Below are 22,403 nucleotides of genomic sequence, written 5' to 3'. Positions count from 1 at the left end.
CTGCAGACTGAGGGTGTAAGAGGAAGAGGCCACAAAATACTAATGCAAATATTGACTCTGCTGGCAAAGCTTGGCACTGATCCCATGCAATTCCTGCAGTGGAGCTGGAGCTTTAGGAAAAACTACACCCAAAAGAAGCCCAGCTGACACAGAGCCAGAGGGTGGGACGACAGACCCCAACCTCAGGTCCCCCACGTTGCCTGAACCTGCTCCCAGACCAGCTACAGCTCCTGCAGTCAGACGGGGAGCTGGGCAGGACAAAGAGCACAGAAGGAATGTTTCTAGCAGAGATGAGCTTCTCTCCTTGTCCAAAATCACTTAAGGCTGCTATTTAAAAGAAAATAAAGTGGTGTTTTGGCAACCTGCAAAGTCTGTCTGGTTGAGAAGCAGTTAAGCCTGTCAAGGGTTTTTTGTCTTCAGATGACTTTGCTGGGTTAGCTGACATGGGCTGGATTAAGGAGAAAATATTAAAAGGGTTTTAATTTCTATTCCCTGGTTTTAGTGCATGCAAATATACACTGCCATTTCTTTCTGAGGTTTCCAATTTGCTAATTGAGACATTTCCTCATGGAAAAAGAATGTCCTGGAGTACGGACCAGGCTGCTGGCACTGCTCCACACACACTGGGGGAAGCTTAGGTGAGGCGTGATGTGAAGACGAGACAGGACATCAAGGTCTGGAGGCAAACATCAGCCACCACCGAGCGCGGGGGCCCCGGGGCTGCCGCGGCTGGACAGCGCTTCCCGGCGGGAGCACCCGGAGACGGCAGCAACGCACCGGACATCCCGCAGCACCTTCTCCCCACCGCTGCAGGTGTCTCAGTCCCAACCCTGGGGAACTCACCCCAGGTTTGGGAGATTTTTGAAGAAGGAACATCTAGAAATATTTCTCTCCAGGCATCAGTTTGCTTAAAAAAAAATTTAAAAAAAGAAGAAAAAAAAAGATAAACAAAGAAGGAACAAAATAGTCTGACCTGCTGGTGAGGAAAAAATATTAATCTTCTGTATTTTTGCTAGAGTGATAGAAGTATTTCTCCTGCCCTCAAAAAACAGAAGGGCAGACAAATTGATTTTGCTCAAAATGTTAACAAGACAAAGAGCCAAGAAAAGCACTTTTGGGTCAGAACAAGCCCAGAACATCAAGGGAGAAAAGAGCAAGGAAGAAGCAGCTGGAAACACATGAGAAGGGTTATAATGAGAATACAACTGCTGCCACAGTTACAGCCTCACCACCCTGACCTCTAACGGGACCAGCTCGATTTTATTTTGTTTTAATACAGAAAGAAAGGAATTAAAACAGTTCTGCAGACTCATGAGGAATGCACAGGGGACAGAAAGGGATTTCTAACTTTATATAGGTCAAACATCATCCATGCGGGTTCACATAACATCCAGTGCAACCACAGCTACTGCATAAAAATGAAGCTTCAAAGCACTCCAGAGGGAGCCCTGGAAGTTTGCTCTCCCCTACCTGAAGAGCAGCAGAACAGTAATTCAGTTTGGATCAATACATGCTATGAGGGAAGGGGCTGCAGAGCAATTGCCCATTTCTGCCACTTCAGTTCGAGGGAAATTAGGATGGAAAACAGAGGCTATTGTAGAGAAGAGGCTTCCCACCACAGGAGAATATATATGAAAAGGCCACACTAAGGTCTCCCTGGAGCCATTTCTTCTCCAGGGTAAATCCCAGCTCTCTCAGCCTTTCTTTTAGCAGAGGGATTCCAGCCCTCAGACCATCTCCATGACCCACTCCAACAGGTCCGTGTTCTCCTTGTGCTGGGAACCCCTCAGCTGGAAATGGAGCAGAGGGACAAATCCCCTCCCTCACCCTGCTGGCCATGCTGCAGGTGCTGCACCCAGGATACAGATCACTTTCTGGGCTGCCAGCAGAGAAGCTTTGGGCAAACCAACTCGAGAAGGACATGGGAGCCCTCCCTGGAGCACATCTCAGAGCACAGCAGGTTGTGAGATGTGCTAACACCTGCGGGGAGGGTTCATGGACAGCAGGAGGGTTCTCAGGCTCTGCAGCCTCTGGAGCAGCTTTCTAAAAGGAAAAGCCCACAGTGTGACCCATCCTGCTCCCATCCTCCAGCAGGGCTGAACTGGCACAGCCCAAGCACAACAGCTCAGGGAGCCCCCAGGACACTCTTTGCCACCCCAGCTCTCTCAGAGGACAGGACAAACCCCAGCAGACAGCAACACTCCTGCGACAACAGCTACAGGGCACTTCGGTGCCAGGTGATGTTTCTCTGTCCAGTCATTCAGGGAGAAGGTCCAATGCCTGGGCCTGGCACACAGAATCATCATGGTTGCACAGGACCTCTAAGATCACCAAGTCCAAATGTCAACACAAAAAGACCCTACAACCTTGACCACTAAACCATGTCTTGAAGTACCAAATCTACACAGGTTTCAAATGCCTCCAGGAGTAGTGACTCAACCACTTCCCCGGACAGGCTGTAACACACAAACCAGCAGGAGAAAAATAAAACTTCAAAGATTTTACTCTAATTGTGCGAGACCCAGCTCAGCCTCCTGGTCCCGCGGTCCTGGAGCAGCCCACAGGCTCCATCCTGCAGCCCACATATCTTTCAGGAGTGGTTTGGCTTAAGTAAGAGGTGATACCTGGGGCATCCAGAACCAGCTTCTGTGCTGGCAACCAGCCCTCTGGCAACACTGGCCTTGACCACTGATCTGGCCCGTGGGCTCACCAGGCCGGGGACTTACCTTCAGCTTCTCAAAGCGGTCGCTGAGGGATGCCACTTGGTGGTCCCGGTGGCGGCCCACCAGTTTACATAAGGCACAGATGAGCTGGTCGTCAGCCACACAGTACATGTTCACCTTCTCGTTCTCGTGCTCCAAGCACGTGAGTCCTCGGAAGTGCGCGTCGGGCACCGGCTCCACCAGGCGGTGGCTGGTGAAGGGCTTCTTGTTGGGGTGGGTGGCCCGCAGGCAGCGGTCGCAGTAGGAGACCTCGCAGGTGATGCAGGTCTTCACGGCGTCCCGCGGGGGGTCCTGCTCACAGAACTGGCAGGCGATCCTCTCGCCGGCCACGGACATGGTCGGGCTGTTGCGGTAGGTCCTCTCGCGGCGGCTCTCGCTGGGGGAGTTGGGGCCGCTCAGGGACGCCTTCTGGAAGCGGTCGATGATGTTCTGCAGGGTCACATTCCGCTTGAGGCCCTCCAGGCCCCGATGGTTGAGGGAGATGACATAGCGGCACGTGGGGCACTGGAAGGCGGTGATGGGCTCGATGGACTCGCTGGAGGAGCAGCTGGACACCAGGATGCGGTGGGCGCAGCTGAAGCAGAGGCTGTGGGCACAGGGCAGCAAGAGAGGGTCTTCGAATAACTCCAGGCAGATTGGGCAGGTCAATTCTGACTCCAGTGTTTCCATCTTTAGTTAAAACAATCCTGATTCAGCATCAAAAACCAGGGAAGGTGGTCTGGTACCTGGGAGAGAGGAGAGCAGAGACATGAGACAGCAGCTCCCCCAGGCAGCTCCTCTCCACCAGAAAGAGGGGCTGGGGGAGTCAGACACATCACCCTGACACCCCTTGCACCCAACCCTGCCTCTCCAGCCCAGCGGGGCTCACACAAGCCCTTCAGCGTGGCTGAAGCCTCTCACCACAGTGTCCACCTGAGCCAGGCCCCGAGCTGTGACCAGCACCCAGAGATGCTGTGGGACAGGAGAGGAGGACAGGAGAAGGGGCAGCAGCAAGCTCCTCTCCACCACCTTCCAGCCCAGCCAGGGAAGAGGACAGCAAAGCTGGAGACAAAAAAAGGAGAAGCCACATGATTTTATGTTTCTTTAAGTGAGTGCTGCCCAAGACAGGAGCCCAGGACTGTGCTAGTTTTCCAGGCTCTGCTGCACAGCAAGGATAAACCTCTAAATAGCCCCTCCAGCAGCTACCCAGCCCCATCTCCTCTGATGAAGGGGAAAAGGTGAATCATGTCCTGGAAACCCTGAGCAAAGCGGGTCAGAAGCTCCACGTACTGAGCTCCTGCTCTGCTCCTCCCAGCCATGGCCTGTCAGGAGTGGGGTGGGGAAGGAGGAGCAGTGAAATGACAGTGGGCAAACTTCCATCTCTGCTGTTCTCTGCTGCACTCCAGCTACAACCAGAGATGCCCAAACTGACTCCAGCTGGAGGCAAACCCGCTTGTATTTTTAGATCTCCTGCCCTGCACGAGGCTGGAAACGGGCTTTCTGTGAGCAGCCAGACCCGCTGCCCTGCCCTTCCCAAGCTCCGGGTTTGCAGAGCACCGAGTGGCCACCAGCCTGATCCCAAACGCTGTCCCCTCGCTGCACCTGGAGCCACCGAGCTCCATCCCTACCGGGCTGCAGGACAATCCTCCAGCAGGCTGGAGGACAAGCTGGGGCAGCACACGGACACCCCCACCTCAACACAAACCCTGCCGAACCCGCAGCGTGCACAGGCTGTGAACCCACCTCCGGAGCTCGTGCCCCAGCCGTGGCAGGGGGCTCTGCCCAGCTGCTCCCAGTGCCTGCACATGGCAAATCCCAGTGCCTGCTGGGACCTGCCTGCACTGTCCCTGCCCGTCCCACCCCCTCTGCCTAGGGGCCCAAAATAGGATCCGCAAGTGCCTGGAGGAGAACGGGAGCTCTTTCCGGCACCCGCTCAAGGGGCTTAGAAAATTAAGCAACTGGATGTTTGGATATGTTAATGCTGCAGCACCCTTAGCGAGTCCTGCTCAAACGCAGCCTTGCACACACATCGCTATATATATAGATATATATTATTCTTTCCCCCAAGAGAGACAATGGAAAAGCAGCTGCAACCAAAAACGCTGAGGAGTGCAAAGCCCCCCCCCAGCTTCCTCTCTGCAGCTCCCAGTGCTTTTCCCAAGGCTGGGAGCCCATCGCAGCCCTGGGAAAGCGGCGGGGAGGAAACGCTCCTGGCCGCCTGCCCGGGAGCTCTCACACACGCCGCAGCCCCTGGATCTGCCGGGCTCACCCTGTGCTCCCAGCCTGGGGGCACCAGGGGGCTCCGGCTGCACCCCCATCCCAGCTACAGGCAGCTCCTCTGGGCACTGCGCTTTCAAACCTTACAAACTGTCCCTGGATCAGGTCGGGTCCCTTGCTTTGCTGCCCAGTAGGAGCCCGACGCTCCCATCTCTGCGAACAACCCCGGCAGCTCTCACCTCCCTGAGTCATCCATGGGTTCTCTCCAGCCAGAAAAGCACAAGGAATAACACAGAAGGAAAATAACAGGATTTGTTTCAGAGTCTGATCCACACTGGGAAAAGAATTTGAAAGCCAGGAATGGTGCAAGAAGCTGCCACCAGCAGAGTGAGCTGCTGCGAGCTGAGCACCCGGCTGCACTGCCAGCTGGGGAGGAACGACGGAAAAAGTTTAAATAGCTTTTTTTTGCTTTGTTCCTGAGGGCCATTCTCATGGTAATCTTGTTTTCCATGCTGGGACAGCATCCTTTAGATCTGAGATAGCTGAGAAAAGCCTCAGAACCAGGCGGGAGCAGAGGCAGGGACCAGGACGCTCGCTCAGAGATGCACCTGGGCAAAGCAGTTGGCGTTGCCTCCAAAGCCTTTCATGCTCTCACTTTGATGTTCACTTTGATGTCCAGGATTGACGTGGCACGAGTAGTAGCTGATTAGATTAAAATCTGCTTTGTTTAGAGTCATTAACTCTCCAAATATAAAAGGTATAAAATAGGAACACAGTTTACAAACAACTCTGTGTCACCTGTGCCCAAGGGTCAGCCCGCCCCAGCCACGCTCACGCTGGCCCCAGGGGAGCTGCCAGCAGCCAGGCAGGGCTGCGGCCACGAACAGCAATAGTTCAACAAAGTAGCAACATAAAACCAAACACTTGGGCTGTGGAAACGCCTGGGTGGGATTTCTCCCATTGCGCAACACACAGAAGCACTCGGCGTCCGCCCAGCCTGCCCGGGGCCATGACAAGTGGCTTTGGGTGGGGGCCAGGGGGCCAGCAGGCAGCTGTGCAGCAGGTAAGATGTGGGCAAAGCACCCACCTGCACCCTGGGACCTGTCCCCATGCTGTGGGTGTATGCAGATCCACGGGTGTCACGCAAGGGCTGCTCCATGCAGCACGAGGAGATGCTGCTCACATCACCCCATCTATGCCTGGGAGGGGACAACCTGGTGTACAACACCATGGCCAGCCAGCTCAAAATTCTCCTTGATTCTTCCAACCATCTTTAGGCAGCCCAAAATTCCCCCTGTGCCTTCTGCTTATGGTTTCCCCTTAGCCCCTGGGGCAAGAAAGCTCCTCCTCAACATCCACTCCATGCCTGCCTTGTGCTATGGAGTTCAGATAGATAAAATCAACACCATGCACTGTACCTGTGTTTCAAACCAATGGTGTGATTTCTTGGGCTTGGCCACAACCACACCTTGAGGTCAGTCCTCCTACCCCTGCCCACAGCCAGACACATGGCACAAGGAATGCCACAGCTCTTCCCTGGCCCCATGAGTGATGGGTTGGATTTGTTCAGGATGGAATTCTCAGCGCTCTACAGGCATCAGCCACTCAGTGGTCGGTCAGGACACTTTAAGCACAGTGAGCACCAGCCTTTGCTGAGCTGCACATGGCAGTATCCACTTTCCTAAGCTGTTAAAGAGAATTTAAAGCCCAGCAATGTACATCTGCAGGTCACATTTTCCCCTCCAGCACATCTTTCTGATCTCTGCCAGCCTTCACTTTTACCAATGTCTGCTAAATCCACCCAGAATTCCTCCTGGTCTCCCCTCAGCACCAAAACTGGGAAGGGCTCTGCCAGCTTTTCAAAGCCCCACCCTATAGAACACCTCTCCTCTCAGGACCTGCTTAGGCAAATACTAACTCTTCACACCGATATTTTCCAAACCAAGTGTGATTCTTTTTTTTTTTCTCTCTTCCTCGTTTTCCCCTAGAAAAACTGCAGCCCAGATTGCTCAGTTGCTTCCAAGAATGAGGCTTTAAAAAAGCTATGTTGCTCCACCCATACATTTAAAAATAAAATAAAATACAGCAACCCTTTCCTTAATTGGCTCCACAACAGCAGGATATAAAATCTGGGCAGCAGTTGTCTGTGTGCTTTTTGTTGTCCTCAGGAAAATCAGTTTGAAACCAGGACACTGTTCAGGGAAAACTACAAACCCCCCAGCAGCCCCAGCACATTCCTGATGAGCCCCAGCACTCTGATGTGATGGGGCAGAACCCCGCCCCCCTCTGCTCCCCCAGACCTGCACTCCTTCAAACACCAGCCAGGGAACAGTCCTTGATCTGTCCTTGGGACACATCTGCCCCACAAGGAACAGGGGTCCTGCCAGGAAAACCAGACCCCAACCTTGTAATTAGCAACAGCTCCCTACTTAACAAAGGTACTGAAGGGAGAGAGAGGGAGGGAGGTAATCAGGCTCATCCAGCCAGTTTAGACCTAGCATTACCTATTTTCTCTGTGCTTGCCTTGCAACCCTGGCAGCCCGGGGTGTGCGGGTCTGCTGTGCATCCTTAACATTAAATCTCAGGCTCAAAGCCCCAGAGGGTGAAGCGCATCCTCCGGCCGCTGCAGCTCCTGCCTCCTCACCAGCTCTTCCCTCCCAGTAAATCTGAAAACATCAAACAGAATTTGGCCTTTCTTCCCACAGCTCCTGCCTTAGCAGTTTCCTTAATAACTCAGCGAATTTGTCCAAGGCTTTCTGAAAATCCAGATAATTCCACTCCCAACTGCTCTCCCCAATCACCTTATCGTAATACTGAAAAAAAGATTAAAAAAAAAACCCAAGTAAACTGGATTTCCTATATAAAAGCCATGTGTTGCTGTCCTTAATCTATCACACTGAAGTGCAGGCATTTCCACAAGAGCTTTAATTATTTTCTCAGCCAATTTGCTTGATGCTAAAATAAAGCTGGCTGCTCTATAATTCCCACAGTTCCTCTTGTACCTCTTTAAATTAAGGACAGAGCAGAAGAGGCTGTGCTCCCATGCAGCAGTTGCTTTTAATGAGAGATTACTTTTTGCTGGCAGTTCATCTGCTTCTTTGTTAAATTCCTTCAGAAGCACTGGCTGGAGCCCACTGGGTGCGGGTGATTTGTTGCTCTTTAATTTCTCCTTTGCACAGTACTTTATACCCCAGGGGAATTTCATCTTCATCGCTGACTACATTGTCTTGGCTGATGGGATGAAACGGTTTCACTTCAGCACAACATCCTCTTTTTCCTGAACTTCTCTGGCCAGGCCCTGGTTACAGAGCAGAGCTCCCAGGGCTGGGACAGGCTCTGCTGACCTGCTCCCTGCTCTCCTGGCTGGTGGGGCCCCTGAGGTACCTCTGCACTACAGCTTGCACAACTAGCTTGGTTGGTTTCCCCCTCCCATCCTAAAAATGGGATAACACTCAAGGCATAAGCTCTGCACATGCCTTAGGAACCAGGAGGAGGGCTCTGCCCCCAGCCGGGGCTCCAGCCCCATGCCAGCATCCCGGCTCCAGCTCAGCCCATCCCACAACCTGGGCTGCCCCTCCCCTGCTCTCTGCTGGGAAGCTGCAACTCCCTTCTCTCTCTGTTCTTCCCAAAAACATCCCTCTGTTTGTCAAGCAGCCCCACAAGCCTCCACCCCTGTCACCCCACAGGATTTCTGCAGTTTACACACACACAAGAAGCTTTCTCCCAGGCAGGCTCTCCCCAGTTCTCCCCCAAATCCGCTGCCCCCAGCTCCATACCTCCCATGTCCAGCACATCCCACCATTCTTCCCTTCCTTCCAGGGCCCGAGCTGAACATTCCCCATTGCTTTAAATGGCTCAGAACACCTTCACAGCTGCACAGAAATCAATGCATTACCCTATTTGTTTTGGCCATGCCATGAAACCTCATCTGCAGCTGCCTCCGATTCGCCGGGCGTGAAATGAAGAGCCACACTCCTACAGGCCGGAAAATACGATGTGGGAAGGGCTCATGGCAATAGGAGGGTTTCTGGCCTATGTTAAACCATCAGCTGCTAATGTTGTATTTGTCTAGCCTGACAGGATGGCAGTGCAGGATGAAGCACAAAGGTTTTGTTGTTGTTTAAGTCGTCTGTGAGTGCACAGGAACACAAGCAATCCCCAAGCTCTGCTCCACATCCACAAACCTCCAGCATGAGCCTAGCACAACTCACATTTGGGATGAGCCCACGGGGAGCAGAAGGAGCTCCAAGGAACTTGTCTTGGGGTACACCACAGGGCCAGGGTGCTCTGGCCAAAGCCCATGACCATTCACCTTCAAGACATCAGAGAGGCAAGCACCAAACCAAACTCATTACACCCTGGGCGAAGGGAAGGTTTTCCCTCTTTTCCCCAAGCAGTCCCTGGCTCAGCCGTGTGCACGGACATGGTGCTGTGTCCCGCTCGGTGGCAGCTCCTGAGTGCTCCCCTGAAACCTCAGCAGAGCACTGCCCACCCAAGGTTCCCAGGGGACGTGGCTTTCGGCATTCACGAGGTGCAAGGCAAGGAAGGATTTCCTGCAGTTCGCGGACAGCTCCTGCTGCCGCCCACTCGGCAATGGCAGCGCAGGGACTTGTCGGCAGCGGGAGCAGAAGCCCCCCACAGTAGCTGGGCTCACCCTCCTGTGGGCACCAGCCCGTTGCAGACCCCTCTGTGCCCTGCGCTGTGTCCGTCCATCCATCCCAGACCCCCCGTGGCACTGCCAGAGCTCAGCAGAGCAGCCCTGTCCCTCTGCCAGCAGCTGACACCGAAGCCCCGCACCGGGGGGTCACGGCGATGAAGGGCAGCCCCAGCCCATGGTGCTGGAGCCTGGGACACTCGCAGGCACCCAGCTCTGAGGGATGCAGCTGTGGTGGGAGCAATCCCACCTTCCCAAGACCAGTAGAGATGTGAGCAAGCAACTTCCAGCCTTGGCAACCACTGAACCAGCACATCCATGCAATGCTCCAGCCGCCCTGCCAGCCATACCCCCACAAATCCTCCTTCCCCTCCTGCGAAAGTGCTCCTCTGCCCCGACTCTCATCACCTCACTCCCTCCTCCACCTCTCCTGCAGTTATTTGCTCTGCTAACATCCTGGTTTGTTGCCGTCTCCTCTGCTGCTGTAAGGCAGGTGAGCAGAACAGCACTTGCCTCAGCACCGGCAGCTCCCGAAAAAGACCTGCTCCCGGCTGGCTCCTGCTGGACCACACATCACAGCAGCTTTTGATCCAAGCCTTTCTCCGAGTGCACCCCGCAGCTCTGCGTCCTTCCCCTCTACCTCAGCCACTGCCTGCAATGCAGCTCTAGCCCAGCATCGTCCCTGCGAGCAGCCAGAGGCCCCGGCCCTGCAAGGACGAGGGGAGGGCACGGCTGCAACCGCAGCACGGGCAGCTGGAGCTCCGTACCAGCCTCCTGGGCTCCAGAGCAAGCCCTGGCTTTTATCCCCAGATGGATGCTGCCCCACAGAGGGGCATGCCGCCCGCACAAAGCTGCTGCGGGCAGAGCCCAGCTGATGCAGCACCACGTCAGTCACTGCCATGAGCCACAGAGCCAGCAGAGGCCCCACACCACCCTGCACCCCTTTTCTGCCCGCACCAACCCTGACAGCACCAGAACAAGTCCAGGCAGCACAGGCGGCTGCATCTGAAGCCTCCTCTGACGGCATAGCCGAGGAGAAGCCTATTTCGAGGGTGACCCCTCGCTCCCTCTGGAGGCTGAAGAAGCAGCAGCCCCAGCACCATACTGGGGGGTGAGCATCTTTTGGGGACTGCACCCCAGGAGCCACGCCTATCCCCATCTCAGCCTCCCTGCTGCCATCCCAGCCTGCCCGGCCAGCCCAACGCCCACTCCAGCCTCCAAACCCCAAAACCACTGAATTCGACAGATTCCACAGAGTCGGGAAATTCAAAGGCTATTGTGCTGCTCTGAGCAAGTTTAAATATATCAGCACAGGCTCCTCGGGGTTACATTCCTGGTGCAGCGGGTAAGATAAACAAGGCTTCCTGTAGGAACTGAAGACAATGAGGGAATAATTAAAGTTAATCCCCAATGCAGAAACAATGCAGGTAGCAGATATTTTGGACCTTCACACCCTCCCCCCCCCTCCCCATTCAGGAAGAGGCGTCCAGACTGGTGTAACTGGGCCCACGGCTCAGCTAAAAGCCACAAACCATTTAAAAGGAGGGAAGCAACATGCCACAGAGCAGAAGGATCAGCCCGGGGCTTCGCAGTTTCAGGCTTCCCCTTGGAAAAGAAGGCTGGGACACGAGGCACATGTTTTGCAGACACGTTTTTCCCAGCGTAAACATCCCCAGGCACCACCTGGGCACACGCTGGGGGCTGGGGGCACCCGTATGCCAAGGATCCTAGTGCAGGTTTGGGGATGCCCCCCAGCGTGGCACAGCCAGCGCTGCCGGAGCGGGCCGGGCAGGAGGAGGGGGCAGCCCAGCCGGGCAGAGGGTCCGGGGATCCTCCACTGCGGCAGTCACCACCTCTTCACTTCAGAGAGGGAAAAAACAAGGTTTGTTTTCCAATCACGGCAATTTTTAAAATAGTTTTCCTGCCCCGGTCCCTTGCTCAGTACACGAGCCAGATCTCCCAGTCCCCGCCGAGCACTGCAGAAGGACAGACGAACGCCAGGGCTCCGTGGGTGTTTTGCCAGAGCATTAAACAGGCCATTTGAAGTCTCTTAAGATGAAACGCTTCTGCACTCCGAGGTGAGTCACAGCCATTAGCATCCCTTTGGAGAACGATCTCCCAGCTCTCAATCACTTCTGCACACAAGCACTTTTACCCTTCATCTTAAAAAAAAATAAAGAAAAAAAATAAAGAAAAAAGCACCGATCCAACTGGCTCAGCTTTCCCTCAGCCCCGTTCCACCTAAAATTATTTGGCAATTGTGTTTGCACTGCTTCACTGCCACTCTGAAAGCCCTTGGAGTTACAGGACGGGGGGTTGCCCGAGCAAGGAGGCAACCGGGACGGCAGGGCCACCGCCTGTCCCCATGTCCCACCCTCTGCCGTGGATGCCACCGAACACCCGGAGCGGTTCCCTCACGCTGTGTGTAGCACATCACAGGATGCTCCACCAGCGACGCAACCTCAGCATCCTCGGAGAGCAGCCTGGGCCCCCTAAGGAGATGCCAATATGGAAATATTTTCTGATCAAAAGCAGGCATCAGCAGGACACCAGTAAGGCTACGCTGCTGCAGGACACCATCCGCTGCGTCCCACGGCTCAGCCAGGATGAGGATTAAACCCGGAGAAGCCAGGCAGGTCCTGAGCGCACACAGCAGGTTGGGAACACGCAGCTCACCCGGTCACTGGACAAAACAGATTGCAGAGACAGAGTAGGGCAGAGCTCTCGAGCCCGCCGCTCCGAAGCCCCGTGCAGGCTGCATCCCAGAGCACAACGAACCTGTTTCCCGGAGGATCACGGCCGCACCGGCCGTCTCCAGCACCGCATCCCAGGCCAGCCCGGAGCGCTGCCCCTGCTCCCAGGGGCAACCGGCATCATCCCAGAGACATCCTGCCGGTGGAAGGGGGCTACGAGCTCCCTGCCAGCCCTCGCAGCGCTCCTTAGATGCAATTCATGAGGCGAAGCTGGTAACTACGAAGGCAATTCTGCCTTCCCCGCTGCCTGCGGGCTGCCGGAGGGAGCCAGGGGATGGCTTTTAGCACAAGAGCACAGCACAGAAAATACCTGCTGCACGACACTGGAGTGTTCTTCTAATGAGCCGAAAAAGAAAACGCTCCGTATTTTGCATTTGTAATAATCCCAGGCTCTGCAAGGGGCTGGCTGCAGCCGGGGGGGCTGAACGGGCAGCGGCGCCCCCAGAGCACCCGGCTGCCGAGACCCCCGGGAAGCGGCTGCGCCTCCGCAGCCGGGCGGGAACGCTCATGGCTGCGAAGAACAATAAACGCACCCGAAAATCGGGGATGCTAAAGGGAGCACAGGACTCTGCAGGGAGCGCAAGGACCGCACCGGTGGCCAGAGGATTAAAAAAGTATTGGCAGGCACGAAAGAGTTTGTTTTGGGTTTTTAAAAAAATCATTTCAACTTGGCGTGCCTGGCCCGTGGTACTTCCCAGCCAAGCGCTGGAGCCTTACGCAGCTTTTCAGGCAGCAGGGAGGAGGAGCCCGAGCCCCCTCTCCTGCCCCATGTCCTCCCCACATGCAGCGATGCCATCGAGGCCAGCCCGGGAGCCCGATCCCCCCCGCGCGGCACAGGGCATTGCCGCCCTGCGATCTGGGGACACGCTGGCCCTGTGACATCTCAGCGGATGACAACCTGCTGCTAACGGCCCCCAAAGACCAGCCCAAATCACCTCTGACAATCAGTGCAGCAAGGCTGATAATTATTCATGAGCTCAAGAGCTGCTCAAGGACGACATGAATCGGAAAAAAAGGCTGAAAAAAGGCTGAAATATTTCACATCAGAAAAATGAAAACATGTCACACATGGAGACTGGGGGGCGTGGGGAAGGGAGGGGCAGGAAGGTGACAGCACCCAAAAAACCACCCTCTGATGACAACCAGAAGCTGGGTTCCCTCCTTTCAAAGCATAACAAAATCAAAGACCAGTGCAGTATTCTCCTCAGAAATTAAGTTTCGCACCACACACGGATTCCTGCAGCTGGCACAGGGTGACACGGTGACACAGCCCCAACATCAGCACTCCAGGGGGTGCTGGGATACGAGGGCAGAAGACCCAGCATCCCTACACTCGGCTGGGCTGGCACCAGAGCTCAGAGTGAGCTCACAAGGGCATGCAAGATCTACCAAACTCCTCCTCAGGAGCAGAGCTCGGCATCCCCCAGCTCTGCATTTCACGCTCCAGTGCAAACAGGCGGGACCTGCTGCCCCCTGGCAGAGCCGGTACCTGGTGAGCTCTGCCCGTGCCAGGGTGAGGTGAGCTCTGCAGAGCTGGGGAGGGGTGGGATGGGGACAGCACAGCAGGAAGCAAACGCAGGGGCTCAGGAGAACATCAGTTCTGGTCATGGGACCAGTGGAGATCACAGAGGACACCTCCCACCCAGCAGCCATGGAGAAGAAGGAACATGCCAAGTGAGATGATTATGGCCAGAACTGTTCATCATAGAAAAGGCCCCAAGTTGTGCAGCTCAGCACCTACCAACCTGCTGCAAGACAAAGCCCAGCCCATTCCTCCTTCCTACAGGCACACAAGCACTTCCCTCACCAGGGAGCAAGAGATGGAGCCATACACAGCCAGGGAAAACCTCCAAGAAAAAAATAAAATAAAATAAAATAAATCTGAGCACATTTCTGGGAGGGGAAAACAGCAAGACAGGCAGACAGAGGCGCAGGCAGAGCCCAGGCCAGGTCCCAGCATGCTGCAAACATACCATGATGCAAAGCGCAAGCCAGGAGAAATCAGGGCGAATTTGCTAAACAAACGCGACTGGGTTTGGCTCCCCCTGTGCTGCTGCAGCTCCGGGTCTCACCAGCCTGAGCTTCAGAGCCCCTCAGGATCCCAGCACTGTGCTCCAGCCCTGGCATCAATCGTCCAACACTGTGGGAGCTGCTCGCAGCAAGGAGAAGGTAACAAGAGCACTGAAGAGAGACCAAGGAGAAGTCCAGAAGTCCTTGGCAACAGGAGAGCTGGCCGTGTTTCCAGGCAGGGTTCAGGAGGCTCCAGGACGTGTTGCCTGAGGAACCCCAGCATCCCTAGAACCAGCTTTAAGAACATGCTGGATGCTTTAACACAAACAAAATATCTTTGCATGGCCTGAGCCAAGATATTCTACAGCAATTCAGAATTTATGGATTTCTTCTGCACCTGGTGCATCCCATCCCTGTGCCTGCAACGTCCCACCACCCAAAGCAGACAGGAGGATTTGGGACAAGGCAGCACAGCTCCTCTGCCCCACTCCAGTGCAAGCCACAGGCAACCTTTGGCTGTGCTGGGCCTCACACAAGCTGTAGCTCCATGGCTGGGGTCCACAGGAGCAGATGGCAATGCCAGCATGTCCTAAGCCCCCAGGACACCTGCATCATCATCCCTGGGCACATTTGTACGGAGCTGGGGCCTTCCTGGGAGCATGGGAGGGGGCACCCCATTATAGCAGCCAGCAGAAGGCTTGTTCCCAGGTGGCAGAAATCCTTGGGTGACCTTGAGACCAGCAGTTTCAAGGCAAAAAGACCCCTTTGAACAGCCTGATCACACACATAACAGAGGCCACTGCATTTTTCCCCAATTCAGGCTTGTCTTGGCATTTCCCCCATCACCAGGATACCTTTGGACCCTGACAGAACAGAACTCTGCTGCAGCAGCACCTCTCTTTTTCAAGCAATTCATAACACAATTCAACATGAAAATCCATGCCTTGCCCCTCATCTGAATTCCTCAGCTGTTCTGGGGAAGCTGAGCAGGCAGCAGAGCTCAACTGACCATGCAGAACTACTCTAGACACCATCACTGCCTTTATGGGCACTGGGCTAAAACATGAAAATTATTCCTGAATGCAGGATACTTTCCTTGCTCAGCTCACCTGTAACTTGCCTAGAAGAGTTTTTCTCTCCTCTGGCAGTCTGCTCAGGACTGTGACACGTTTGGTTTGGAATATCTCCATGGAAGGAGACTACAGAGTCTCTCTGAACAGTCTGTGCCAGAATTTGACCAATCTCACAGTAAAAAGTGTTTCCTTGCAGGAGATGCAAGAAAAATATTGATGAGTGCAAGAAGTAAGAAGAGGTGCAGGCATCTCACCTGGAGCCACAATACCAGGGCAGGGACCACCCAGCAGGACTGGTTCAAGGGCAGGTCCAACCATGATAAATCCCCTTATGCAGGATTTCTGAAGCCTGGATCCACATCTGCTTCCTTGCATGGGCAGCAGGTCCAGCTTCTGGTTTGGAGCTCTTGCAGGAGGGATGCAAAGCTCCTGTACCTGTCCTTTCCCCCCTGCACAGGGACAGCAAACCCTGCCACCCTCCCTGCCCTGCTCCCTCCCTCCCACAGCATCTGCTTACGGCCACTGCTGAAGAGAAGCTGCTGAGCAAGCAGCTGCCTCAGCCTACCCTCTGCCCGGGTGCTTGAGCATCATTAGATGGCCTTACCCTGCCTAATTTTAATCAGCCTAGTTACACAACCAGATTTAAGTAGGATTTTGCAGATGATTGTCCATGAAACACATTTAACTCGATTCGTGCCTCTGAAAAAGCAAAAGCTAATTTATTCCAGCTCATCCCTGACTTGCTGCTGAAGGATGCTGCACGGCTGCATTTCCAAGGGCCACGTGTGTACATGTCTTCTCTTTACACCCACACAGACCTTCAGCCAGCTTATAGTTACTCCACTGTGCTTGAATCCTGCTTTAGGAAGACCTCTGCTTGCTGTCCGAGGTTAATTTTTTCCCCCTTCGGTCAACCAACTCAAAATTGGGTTTGTGTATTAAAATGAAATTTAATTTCTAGGCCATTACCCCACTATGGTCTAGCTCTCATGTCTGCAAAAGGAGGAGTAAACAAACAGACCTAGCCACTCATTTCCCTCTTAGACATGAATTCCAGTTATAAACAATAGTAACAATATTCTGCAGAGGCACAGAGCCCCTTTCACTTCAGGGTCCTAAGCCAGGGCATGGAAAGCAGTCAGAGCTCCTAGACTCCTGGTGCACGCCGGGTTGCTCACGTGCAGAGCTGGCACACAGACTTGCTCAGTGTTTTCTTGCACAACCTGCTAAAAGCATCTCTTGGATTTGCCCTCAGTTTCTCACTGACGTAGCACGCTTCCTGTCACTTCTCATAGTGGCTTTTCACAAGCAACTGGGTTTTCCTTTTTTGTCTCAAGTAGAGAGAGTACAGATAGAGATATAAAACACAGCTTTGAGACCTGAGAGCTCCCAGCATCCAACTCTGCAGCAGTTGTACAAAAAAGCAAAAACAAAACCAAAACACCAAACAACAAGAACAACAGAGGAACCAAAAAACCCCCTAAAAAAACCCCAGAAACCTCCACACAGCAAATCGCCTCTCTGTTTAGTTTCTCTATTCTTAATTTTTGAGAGCAAAAAAATCCAGAATCATTTTTAATCTGCACAGTTGAGGGCAAGTGTCCCTGCTCACCCACAGGGCACACTGGCCGAGGATCGCATCCAAACCCGATCCCATCCGCGCCCTCTTCCTTCCGAAGTGCGGAAATCCCACGGGAAATGCCCAAAAGGAAACAGAACCAGCTGCCAACACCCAGCCGGGGAGGAGCAGGCCCCTGCTATCAGGGCAGGTTACTTGCAGCCGGCAGCTGAGCTCGCTCCTCTGCTTGGACTCATCCCAGCCAGCACATTTTTAAATAATAAACACGGTTTTCATCGGGAAACACCCTCTGAGTCTCACACGCCATTTCCACTTTAAAAGATTCCTCTGGTTCAGCCCAAAGCGTGCGGAGCGCCCCAGGGCAGCCCTGGCCGGGGCAGGAGCAGCCGCGGAGCACGCCAGGCTGCACCCGGTGAGGGGGCAGTGATGGCACCTGCCACGGGGCAGGGTCCCCCCCCTGGTCCTGGGCTCCCGCGGCGGTCCCTGGTGGGACACGGTCCCCTGTGAACACCCCTGTGCAGAAGGGGACATCATGGGGGAGGGAAAAGGGGTACATTGCCGGGGTGGGGGACACACGAGAGGGATGACAGCTTGAGCCTGCGGGGAGGACCGCAAAGGCAGCAGAGGAGCAGGGGAAGGGGCGGCAGAGCGATGTCCCCTGCCCTTCCGGCGCCCCGAGGCACGTCAGCCCTGCCGGCTCGGGGAGGAAGCCAAGCCCAGCGGTGACGTGGGGACGAGCGAGCGGCGCGGCAGCACCGAGCCGGGCGGCACCGAGCCGGGCGGCACCGAGCCGGGCGGGGCACGGGGAGAAGGCAGAAGGAGCTGCCGGGTCCCGCGCAGGCCTGACCCCCACCGCAGAGCCTGCGTCGGGTCCAGGCGCACCCCTGCCCAGCACAGGGGTGCAGCACCCCCAGGCTGTGCGGGGCGGAGCTTCAGCCCAGCAGACCGGGGGCAGCTTTTTGTCACCAAGCCCGGTCCCCGCAGCGGGATGGCCCTGAGCGGCAGCACCTCGCCCCTCTCCCCATGCACTGGTGGGCATTGCCGGGGTTGGGGGCAAGGGGATGCTGCCTCCCTCCGCCCAGCAGCCCGGTCGGGAGCCCCAGCTGGGCTGGGACAAGGCCATCCCTGTCCTGGCCACTGCCTCGCTTGGAGCCAGGGCCTGGGGCTGCCCACGGCGGGCAGGGACAGAGCGGAGGCCGGGAGCAGAGGCCACGCCGGAGCCTGGTGCTGCCAGCGAACACAATAAGCTATTTCCTGAGAAAGGCCAGCGTGTCCAGAGGCACAAAAGGAGCTATTCTGCTGCGACTGTGCTCCCCAGCTTGCTGGGGGCTGGGACAAGGAAGAGGGGGGAGGGTAGATGCCGAAGCCACCAAGTGCTGCCCATCTCACTGAAGCTGCAGGGCCTCTTCACCTCCCCCCCCGCAATGCACACCCAGCCCTGTCCCCATGTCACCTCTGAGGACAACACAAGGCTCAGGGCTCGGCACTGTCCCCACCTCTGCACACAGCAGGTCCTGGGCCACTGGCAAAAGGAGCAAACACAGAGGAGGTCAGGTCCAAGGGGCTCCCAGCACCACCCGGGCAGCCGATCCCGTCGGCAGCCACCCTCACACAGCACAAGGCAGCCTTCAGCAGCACACAGATACCCCATTCTCCCTGCCCATGACCTCCCTTCCCTGGCATTTTCGGCAGCCCAGGCTCCACTCTGGCAACCAATAGCACTGAAAGAGGCAGCCAAAGGAAGCCAGTCATCACCTTCCCCACCACGTCCTCTCCTTAATCGGAGAGGCTGACAGAGTTGCTTATTTGCACAAGATGACAGTAAAGCCAGGCACTCATTAAGCTGCAGCATGCACTCATTTTCCAGAGGAAGAACATTAAGAACAAGCAAAAGCAGTAGCACAGGTTCAAGCCCTGGCAAGGAGACCAGACGCTGACCCCACACCTCCCCAAGGCCATTTGTCCCTCCTATGGGGTGAGCATCCTCTGCAGCCACACACCCTCCTGAAAATACTCCACTAGCTTGCCCCAAGAAGGGCAGCAATAGCCTGAGAGAAGTTTCAAGCGAGCAAAGGTGTGTATCTTAGTGAAAGCAGTAACTCCCTCCAGAGGTACAAAATAATCACACTGCTTCTTAGCTTTATTTAAAGAACCAGCTGTGCAGCCACAGAGAAAGTTCTGGTTCTGGCGTCCCTGGTGGGACAGTCAAGAGCCACGGTCTCTCCAGCAACAGCCTCTGAGATGTGTCGACTCCCAGAAGTCCAAGAGATATGAGGCTCAACCTGCCCCATCTCTGCACCAACCCCAACCACTGACAGCACAGAAACCTGCTCAGAGCCACAATCCAGAGGCTCAGAGTGAAAACCAAAGTACAGGTTTGGAAACATGTCTCCCCATCCCCTAGAGGGGATGATGAAGAGACAAGATGATCCTGATTTTAGAACCAAGTCATTTATCAATCTCACGTGGTCTCGGGGATGATCCCTTGCTGTTACAAACACGTATGTATATGCAACAGCACACAAACTGTGAGCACACCCCCCCGAGCCATGCTTGTGCCAGCCAGGCCACTGGAGCGCAGCCCACCTGCAAGCACACTGCTCAGGGAGGGAATCCATCACCCACTGCAGCTCCATTTCTCTTTCTAAAGCAATGTTTACAAAACGGGCAGTGCAGCTCTGGGACTGGGCTGCACACTGGCACTACTTTCACCCGATGCCACAAAAGGCTCCAGGGGGCACAGACCTGTCTCTAATCACTGGCGAAGCAGCCGGCACACCCAGGGCTCTGTAGCAATAACACCACCTGCCTGAACCCATGCAACTGCTCCTGTTGCTGGCACTTGTTCCTCCTCCTTGTATTTCTGCTCCACTTGCTGTCTTTTTCTGGAAGCATCCTCAAGAAATACCTTCTCAAGTGTGAGAACCTTCCAACACTGCTGCCCAGAGCAGGGAGACCACCACAAGCAGGCTCCCTCCTGTTTTGCGGCTCATTTTATTACCCCTTTGTCAGAGGCAAGAGCCAAGCAGAGAGTTTCAAGTGTGCTCCTTGCAGGCAAAACAGCAGCCACAATCTCAGCAGAGCCCACAGTATCTGCAGCAGCCAGAGGGCTCTGCCCACCACTTGCAGGCAGCTCCACCATGGCCCCCCCAGCACAACCAGGGTGCCATTGCACACCCACCTTGCTGGAGCAGGGGGACATGTGGGCACCACCAATCTCATTATAAAGGTCAAGGAGCAGCTCAAGCCCCCAGTTGACCCCATGCACACAGGGTGACGGGCTAGAGACACTTCCTGGTGGTGCCCTGGTCTTGGAGCCACTGATGCCCCAGCACGATGGCCAGTGCCCTGGCAGGCACTGGCCAGCTCTGGCCTGGCTGCCAGGATCCAGCAGAGCCAGGATCCTTGAAGCACCTTCCAACAACAAAGGCTCAGTCGAGGTTTCAGGGCTCGCTCAAGAGTGCGAGGAGTCCTGGGCAAGAGCCAGGCAGGGCAGGCAGAGTCGGAGCCATTAACACCCTGGCGTGTCAAGACTTGAGAAAATTATGGAGCAACAAGAGCCATTTGCCCTCTCCAGAAACTCCACAGCCCGCTCAGCAGAACGGCCCTTCGCCGCCCGGCTGCGTTCAGCCATCTCTAGCTACGCACATGAGAGCAGTAAAACATGCAGCTGATCTGTTTTTGGAGGCAAGACACATAAATAAAGCGCGAGGACAAGGAAATTCAGCTCTCGCGTGTCACTTAGGCACATTTTCTAACAGCTCAACAGATTCTCAGTGCGAGCAAAACACACTCGGCTTCAAGACTAAGGATAATATCTCTAAGAACCCAGGCAGTGAAACGCCAGAGCGATATCCCACGAAATGCTGCCCATCCTCTCGGAGCCGCGGAGGGGCTGCGTTAGTACAGACACGCGTCCCCGATCCTTCCCTCTCGCTCTGCAAGAAGCCTGCCCGATTCCTGAAGACGCCAGTCTCTGGAGAACCCGTTACATTTAACTTGCATTTAACTAAACTTTACCAGGACCAAGGCCGTGCCGGGAAGGAACCCGGGAGCAGGCGGAAGGCAGCGGCTCCGTGCCGGCAGCAGCGAGAGCCCCGAGCCGGAGCGGCGGGTCCGACCGCGCGGTCTGCGGGCTCGGAGGCGGAAAGGACGCGACAAGCTCTGCCTGGGAAAATGGGGGGGCTGGGGTGGGGGGTATTAACCAGAGGTAGGAGAGGTGGGATGGGACAGGGGGTCGAGCTGGCCCTTCTCCCGCCGGGCGGGGAACCGCGATTCCCGGCAGGACGGCTCCCGGCAGGCAGTAATGGCCGGGGAAGGGCCGGGAAGGACGCCGAGAGCCGCGCTGTCCCCCGTCGGCGGGGGGAGAGGGGCCTGGCCCCCCGGGTCCCCACCGAGCGGCCAAAGGTGCCGGAGCCGGTTCACAAACGCACTTGGCAGCGGGAGCCCTGAGCGGGGGCGGCGGGAAGGGAAGGGCAGGATCCCCCCATCCGCCACTTGCTGCAAACCCAGCGGGGAGCCCGGGAAGGGCCGCGCCGGGGGCTCCGTGCTCCGAACCGCCCTCTCCCGGGCCCCCCCGCTCCCCGGTGCCGGTACCTACCCGCGGGCTGCCGCAGCCGCCCCGCCGCTGCCCGGGCATCTTGGAGGCGCGGGGGAGACGGCGGCGGCGGCGCCGGGGCGGGGGCGCGGGGGGCGGTGCTGCGCGTGCTCCCGCCCCCCGCCCCTCCCGCCGCAGGTGAGGCCGCAGGGTCCCACGCCCCCCGACCCCCTCCGCGGGGCTGCACCGGCCCCGGGCACCCACCCGCGGCCCCCGGCACCGACCCGGTGTGTCCTGATGTCGCGGAGGACAAACACTGTCTGTCCTTATGTCGTGCAGGACGACATCTGTCCTCACGTTATGGAGGACAACATCTGGCCTTACGTTTCCGTCGTGACTCGGCTCCTTGGCTGCCAGGCTCTCTACGTGTTTGTTTTTCCACTGGCTGCTACAGCTGAAAAATAGGTTGGCCGAGGGGTTTTCTCTCCATTCCAGCACAGCTGAGGGGTGTCCTGGAGCTCCCGGGTGAGGTGCCGCTGTTGCATACAAAGTGCACATATCCATGTGTATGTATCCACGGCAATAACATCAAAGGGAAGCAAGGGAGGGGGAACCTGGAAATGTAATTTATTTCTCAGCAACATGGATACGGGCTGTACAGGTTATTTATATTTGAAGACTGCCCAGAGTGTTAAATGAGCTGTCTCTTTAAAATAAACATGAGGAAAAATATATGCAGGCTTCTGGTGCTCCTTAAGGTGAGAGAAGGAGAGATCCTTGCGGATGCTGCAGGATTTCGGTGTGCAGGGACCTGCAGCCTGTTTGTTTTCTGCCCTTAACGCACCACGGTGCCGATGCCACCGTTACTGAATGGACAG

At 55.8% G+C, this 22,403-nt stretch overlaps 1 protein-coding gene across 1 annotated transcript in view; it reads right to left on the bottom strand.

Moving 5' to 3' along the window:
• The window catches only part of MID2 (midline 2), a 64,691-nt gene extending 43,052 nt beyond the window's left edge, over positions 1 to 21,639 (bottom strand). Inside the window, exons 1-2 of the mRNA XM_051630716.1 lie at positions 21,589 to 21,639; positions 2,727 to 3,448 (exon numbers count right to left, since the gene is read on the bottom strand). Of these exons, the coding sequence (XP_051486676.1) occupies positions 2,727 to 3,392 (666 nt within the window). The 5' untranslated portion in view covers positions 3,393 to 3,448; positions 21,589 to 21,639. The remainder of the gene's footprint in view (positions 1 to 2,726; positions 3,449 to 21,588) is intronic.
• Between the last annotated feature and the right edge of the window lie 764 nt (positions 21,640 to 22,403).

This window comes from Apus apus, chromosome 12 (assembly GCF_020740795.1).
Source record: "Apus apus isolate bApuApu2 chromosome 12, bApuApu2.pri.cur, whole genome shotgun sequence".
NCBI lineage: Eukaryota > Metazoa > Chordata > Aves > Apodiformes > Apodidae > Apus > Apus apus.
The sequence above is the reverse complement of the archived record's forward strand: the minus strand, read 5'-3'. Positions and strand labels throughout refer to the sequence as shown.